The following is a 6,824-nucleotide window of genomic DNA, read 5'->3' as shown; positions in this document are numbered from 1 at the left end:
ATGCACCATTAGTTACGGATTAAAAAATTTCATCTCTGCAAAACAAATATTAAAAAAAATACTTCAATTATGTAATTTTTTAAATTACCTACTTTTTAATCATTTTGCGTATTTAAAAAAAATACAAATATGGTGAACTTATAACCAACCATTTTCGTAATAAAATACCACAAAGGTGCTTTACAAAAGTGGTACGTAAGTACTCGTACTTGATTAGGTAGTTAATTATTTATTAATTTATATTCAAACACTTTATTCTTTTCGTATTTTTAAACTTGTTTTGTCAAACAAAACGTCAAAAAAAATGTTCGAATTTATTGCACCATAGCTGACCACAACATAAATGAACGAGTTGACTTAAAAAACGGGAAAATGGGAAGACTAAAAATATATTAAATTAATAAAAGTAAAACACAAAAAAAAACAATAAAAATGACGGATCGAACTTCTCAAAATAATTCCCATACAAGTAGCAATAAATCGCTGAAAAAAATTAATAAGTTTTTAAGTAAAATTTTTAGTCATTCAAAACAAGTTAATTCGGGTGGTGTGAGTATGATTAGTAATAGCTATCACTCTAGTCTGAAATCACCGTTTTCAGATGTAGAAATAATTCCGTAAGTATTTTCAATAAACAGTTTTTTTTAATTCAGCTTCGTAAGACAATCATCACGTGTAAAGTTAAACTAAAAACCAACCATTGACATATTAACGTACATAGACATGCCCTAAGCCCTCAAAAATGATAACAAGTAACTCATGCCCAAACGCTCAGTCGTGCTAAACGCATATTTAGTCGTTCTTTGACCGCAAGGCGTGACGTTAAGAATCGAACCGAAATGCCTTATTTTGTCATGAAAGCGTGTAAAAACCTTTCGTTTAAACATTAAAAAAAATATTGTGTATCTTTTTATTGTTAAATATTTGTTCATAAGTGATCAACTCAAATATAAATATCGTTTTTTGTAAACGTCAAACTACGCCTAGCGGCGCAATTGCGAAGCTCTTCTTGCTTACACGGCTGCACTGATAGGAATACGTTTATAAAATACGATAAAATTGTGAGTTAATATTATTTGTGCAATCCCCAAAATTAAGTGAATGGAAATAAATGGGTCGAAATTATAAGTCTAATAATCTGATTGCGATCCACCGAAAACGAATGTTTATTGTTAATGTAAAAATACAAACTTTTTTATATTCCAAAAATAAGTATCCTCAAATTTTCGGTAGTATATGGATGGTGGTTGAATTTCGCCCAAGTATAAAGAAACGTATAAACTATGGGTACGTTTTCGTCTCACTTCTTTTAAAAATATTTTATTCTATGGGGCGCATCTAGGCATTAATATGTCAATGTTACCAACTATATGAAGTCTATAATTACTCAATTGATTTTAATACATAACAATTTGTAGCTTGACTTAATTTTTCAAAATAATAACATTCCGGGTTTGATTCCTGACATGGTTGATATAAAATGGTGTTTTTACATTAAAATATTTCATAGTCCTTGGACTGGTACCTGGAGCGTAAAACTGATCATCTTTCCTTCTCGCAAAAAAAAAAGGTACGCGGCGATTGGTGTACCAATGCAGTGCCCTATGCACCATTAGGTGCGGAAAGGGAATGATGATGAAATAATAGCAACACACGCATCGAAACATCGGTCTTTCAGTTTATTGATCAGATAAGTCCGACTATCCTTAGTATGCAATTTTCAATTTTCTTTTCTTTTGATGCATTCTTTAGATGACTGCAAATTGCTACCAAAATATTTAGTTGCAAAAAACTTCTACAGTATCAAAAGCTAATATAGTTTAGGTCACTTCATAAATATTTCAAATGTAGGTACTATTATTAAAGCAGACAAATTGCCAATGTACCTTCACAATCACTAATCAAAAATCATGTACGAATCGACAATATTTGATTTTACTTAATTATTAAAATAGTTGTGTATTTGACTTATTATCCCTGAACTTATGATTTGGAGATGCCTGACTAATAATCCGATTGATCGACATACAAAGCAAAATGATACTGGGCCAGTATTTTTTTATTACTGTACACAGCGTGTGAGTTACAAAAATTAAAATGAATTAAAAAAAATAAAACAAAACTAATGACAATCTTCCATTTTTCAGTACCATTCTTCAAATATTTTAACAAAAATCTAATAATTGAATCTGGTCGTGCTTTTTTATTTTATATATTTGAAGATCGATTGATTGTACATACAAAATTGTCAAATACTGTAAAACCGTACAACGTTCATGCGTACGTTTATTCCAAATAAAACCTTTTTTTTATTTTGTAAAATATGCAAATCAGCCATGTTAGCATTTTTTTCAATACGTACTTATACATTAATCTGCGATCAGAAAACAAAAGTCATTTCCTTTATTTTTATAAAAATTAATTGGATGTCAAAAATTCGATAATGAGAATAATCGCGGCTTAATTTTGGTATTGTATAAATTACTAGAGGACCCGACAGACGTTGTCCTGCCTGAACGTTGGCTTGCCTGCCTGGTTGTCTGCCTGGTTCCGCAATAGTTTTTAAGATATTCGAACTTTCCACTTACTGGTTCAAATTATAAATCTATGATTGAACTCCAAAAGTAAAAAATATTAATATCAAAATATTCAATTTAAGTAGGTACTTATGTATTTGATTATGGTTGAATTCCAAAACATAAAATAAATATTTTTTAAAAAATGGCATTATTTTTGCAAACGTCAAACTCCGGTTGTCTCACCAACAAACGGGTGTACTTATGTAGGAATACGATTTTTAAAAATGTATTGAATTGAATATTATTTTAGTGTTACCAAAAATCTAATAAAAAGAAATAAATGGGTAGAAATCATAAAGAATTTAAGGAAAGAATCTTATTGAGATCCACAAAAAACAAATGCTGTTTGTAAACATTCAAGAACAAACTTTTTTTGTACACAAAAAAACAACATCTTTCCATTTTTTTGCAAATGCATTTCCCTCAAATTTGTGCTCCTAACTTTTTTTTTACATACTCGAATGAAGATTTTAATATCTACGAACACGCACAGCGCAAAGATCTATATTTCTCTGAAAACCGCACGTAAATCGGTTAAGCCGTTTAGGAGGAGTACGGTGACATCACACGTACAGAGGAATTATATAGATAAAGATAAATATGTACCAATATATTATTATTATATTTTTATGTTTTAGCGCCCTCTCAAACGCAAGTTCAAAAACCTATGTTATTGAAGCTAATACAGCAAAAGATTATTTTTTACATGAAGATGTTGAACACATAAATAGTAATCCACCATTATCAATTATACCTTCTGACAAAAGGTATTGAATAAAAAATAAGTCCCAAAACACTAATCCCGTTTCAAGGATTATAGAAATCTATATATTTTAATGAATATTTGATTAAAGATACTGGGGGCAGCAATTCACAGAAGATCAATTAATAAAATGTTGCATCAAACTACGGACGTTGGTTGACTCTGTTAGGATTATACAAGGTAACAGTTTTAAGTTGACAGATTACCCCAGGTAAGTCCCATCAAAACAGATACACGTGTAAAATGCGAATTGATAATTGTTTATGAAATACCTTTCGAATATTTCCGATAGGCAACTCCGAGCAGAAATTGAAGCCGATGTAAAAGAAACAGATATTATTTATCACGAAATAATGACTATCAAGGATATTGTTGATAAAATAAAACTGCAAAGAGAAATATTAAAAAGGGGTGATCCTTTAGATGAAATTGTGTCAGATGATGGTAAACTCAATTTAAAGATTATATAACAAAATATTAAAAAATATGTAAATCTCTTAAGTCTGGCCTGATGATTATCAATTGTTAGATTACCAGATTTGAGTGCAGTTTATGAAATACGTATGTTTCTTTGCAAGGCTGCAATGTATTTTTTTCAAATTGTTGCTGCTTTGCTCTGCCATTGTTAACTTTGTCATATTTTTACAGATTGCTTTATAATTTAAAGATTATTTTCAGATTCTCAATCAAAATTAGTTGACATTGACGTGCATATTCCAAGAAGAGAAGAGGAATTTAATAGACTTCTTAATGATATTCAAGTAAGACATCTTGCCAGTGGCGGATTTGCAGTCTCGGCCGCCCTAGGCCGTGTAGTACCAGCCACTTATTTCAAGTGTAGTGATTTGGAGGTTTTCCCGATCATTCTATTGTTGCATCTATTCATCAGTATTAGTCTCACCAGAAAGTAGCTTACGCTTCCGATTGCGTCGAAAATCTCTTTCATATTCCTGTGCATAGGACAATTTTTAGGCTTTATTTTTGAAATCATTGCAATTTTCTCCTGTTTCGCCAATAAAATATATCAGTTCATTAAACAGCTCTATGACAATGGTATTGTCAATTTCCACACTCTGAAGTTTTTTACTTGTCAAGTTGATGCGATTCAGTAAAAATCCCCAAGAAACAGTCACCAAAGTCGTTTCAAGACGTTCCAGTTTCAAACGAATACCTGTTGCTTCGCATGTCACGGTTCTCTTCTCTTGTGCGTCATTTTTGATGGAAACTAACGCTCCATGGATTTCATTCCACGATCGCGTAAACTTTTGCATGCATCTGTACGAGCTGACCAACGAGTTGTTGATATATTTTTGACGGTAAAATGGGCTTGAAGGAGTTCCAAACGCTGAATTGACCCTCCAAAAAAATGTAAAACTCTTTCGTATATGTAAAACGCCTTCCCCGCGTACGCCCGTATTTTATTACAATAATACTTTTTGCCACGTTTGGCGGCCCCTAATATCTGGCCGCCCTAGGCCTGGGCCTACTGGGCCTACTAGGCCTTAGGGCAAATCCGCCACTGCATCTTGCTCTATTCCAACTAAACACAGGGCCCTTGGCCTCGTCGAGTTAGGGATACGTTATTATTTTTCTTGTTATATCTATATTTCTGTTAATAAATAAATCGCATTTAAAAAAAAACTTAAATCTTAAAGTAAACTGTGTTTTGATTCAGAAATTTTTAGTTAAGCATATCTGGACTTTGATTTAGAATGCAATACCTTTAGGTAACACTAAATATTATCCAAAGTACAGAAGCAAGTTTGGGTAAATTTATGCATGCTTATTACGAACGTAGAATTTAAATATCCAATACTCCGTTTGCAGTCCCTTTGCTTTTATGTACATAAAAGAAAATGTCATATGTTAAGTGATGTTTTTTTTTCCTTTCGTGTAAAGAAGAATAAGGAAGCTTTGAAAAAATTAGAAATGCTGATTGAAAACAGGAAAAACAAAGCAGCGTACTTCAATAGACACTCTAGGACTACTTCTGAACCTATCCAAGCTGATGTCCAAATAGTAGCCGGTAAAATATTGATGTAGTTTTATGCTTAATAATACGAGTATAATGTAATTTTTGACTTTTTTACAATTTAACCATGCTGTTTTAATATTATTAAATAAGAAACTCAAACCGCGCTAACTTTAACGTTTTGATATTTGGCGTTTAGGCCACGTTACCACAGTAAATTAATCTTCCCATCGCGCAGGTAAAGTCGCTTAAGGAGTTTTAATCGACATCGATAAACATTTGTGATTGAGCTGCTCGTAAAAATTTATATCATATTTTACAGCTCATTTCATTGATTGTTATTTAGTTTATTATTTAATAAGTATATCTAAATCTTTATAGAATTTGTTCATTTGGTGCGAATTTGCGAATTCTATTGTTACTAAATGCTAAAATACTTAGCGTCATACATGTAAACATGTTTTACTGTATCTTTCAGTTTCTCCGAGGAGCAGAATCCCAATAGTAGTGCCGTTTCGTCCGAATAATTCTACCTGGTAAATTTAAATAAACATAAATTACTATTTGGAATTGATTAACACAAAATAGCAGTATTGAGATTTTTATGGGGTCATTTTTTATTGATTTTATGTCTAAAAAATGTAGAATCATTTTTTACTTATTTTGTCAACATTTTTTTTCAATAAATACATAAAAATAAAATAAAAAACAGAGTTTTTTTTATTTTAATTTTCAATCAGCATGTAAGTTTTACTATCATCTTAGTTTCATTTTAAAACCAACACTTGATGAGCATGTCAAAAGTCAGAATAATCGGCGTGCGTGTATGAGGCGATTTATGTATGTAGAGTAAACAAGGACTGTATGCGAAGATATGGCATTCTATCCTTTCGACTCTTACGGAGAAAAGGGATATTGTTTGATTGTTTTTTGTTTTTCATTCCATTTTATTCTTATTTATATTTGGTTTGAAAATGATTATGACGAGGCGAAGTTCTGGGTCAAGATAGGATTTCCTGGAGACGTCTGTTGATCCACTCCTTAGCAGACTAAACAATAATAATTTCTTTTTTATTCATCCGATTTTTTTTTAATATGGATGTTTTTTTAAATATAAATTTTATCATATCGATGGTTCGCCGAGCAAATGATGCCTACAAAATCCAGGCAACTCTGACAGCTGCCAGCTTCCGTGCATCCTTCCAAGTCAGGGTCGCGTCCCGTTGTTCTGAGATGAACTGCCGACGAACAGTCAGCTGTGGACATCTAGAACGTCGAGAACCTGATGCCTTGTAAAGTAGGCAAGCGTGGTTAAGGCTCTCAGGAGGCATCCGATATTAAAAGCCAAGATATCACCTATAGCCACATAAACGTTCAAATATGTTTTGACACCTGCCAATTTATTGAAAGAGGAATAATTGAAATGAAGACTTTTAGAGCCTAGTAATTGTTTATTGTTGAAATAAAAAATAAAGAATATTCAAACTTTTGACTTTATTTCCTACAAAAA

General features: G+C 31.8%; 1 protein-coding gene across 7 annotated transcripts; it reads left to right on the top strand.

Annotated features, from left to right (window-relative positions):
- Positions 1 to 296: 296 nt before the first annotated feature.
- On the top strand, positions 297 to 6,017 carry LOC148272687 (uncharacterized). 7 transcript variants are annotated; one of them, XM_088239718.1, is made up of 7 exons: positions 297 to 617; positions 3,218 to 3,346; positions 3,434 to 3,522; positions 3,635 to 3,786; positions 4,021 to 4,193; positions 5,242 to 5,368; positions 5,793 to 6,017. In XM_088239718.1, exons 4-7 carry the CDS (start codon positions 3,696 to 3,698, stop codon positions 5,852 to 5,854), a joined length of 453 nt encoding a protein of 150 aa, XP_088095844.1. In that variant the 5' UTR covers positions 297 to 617; positions 3,218 to 3,346; positions 3,434 to 3,522; positions 3,635 to 3,695; the 3' UTR covers positions 5,855 to 6,017. The 7 variants fall into 7 exon arrangements, with proteins under 7 accessions (XP_088095844.1, XP_088095840.1, XP_088095838.1 ...); XM_088239714.1 differs by having other exon boundaries at positions 3,434 to 3,553; positions 4,021 to 4,103; positions 5,245 to 5,368; XM_088239712.1 differs by having other exon boundaries at positions 3,434 to 3,553.
- Positions 6,018 to 6,824: the final 807 nt, after the last annotated feature.

This window comes from Micrasema longulum, unplaced genomic scaffold (assembly GCF_059751315.1).
Source record: "Micrasema longulum isolate JH-2025_06_02 unplaced genomic scaffold, ASM5975131v1 h1tg002229l, whole genome shotgun sequence".
NCBI lineage: Eukaryota > Metazoa > Arthropoda > Insecta > Trichoptera > Brachycentridae > Micrasema > Micrasema longulum.
Note: the sequence above shows the minus strand (reverse complement) of the source record. Positions and strands in the feature narration are given on the sequence as shown.

What these genes read in the sequence shown, in the direction of transcription:
- LOC148272687 (XM_088239712.1), top strand. Translation starts at nt 433, where the DNA reads ATGACGGATCGAACTTCTCAAAATAATTCCCATACAAGTAGCAATAAA. An exon ending in TCAGATGTAGAAATAATTCC is followed by an intron (nt 618 to 3,217) that starts GTAAGTATTTTC and finishes TTTATGTTTTAG; the next exon opens with CGCCCTCTCAAACGCAAGTT. An exon ending in TCAAGTGTAGTGATTTGGAG is followed by an intron (nt 4,194 to 5,241) that starts GTTTTCCCGATC and finishes TTTCGTGTAAAG; the next exon opens with AAGAATAAGGAAGCTTTGAA.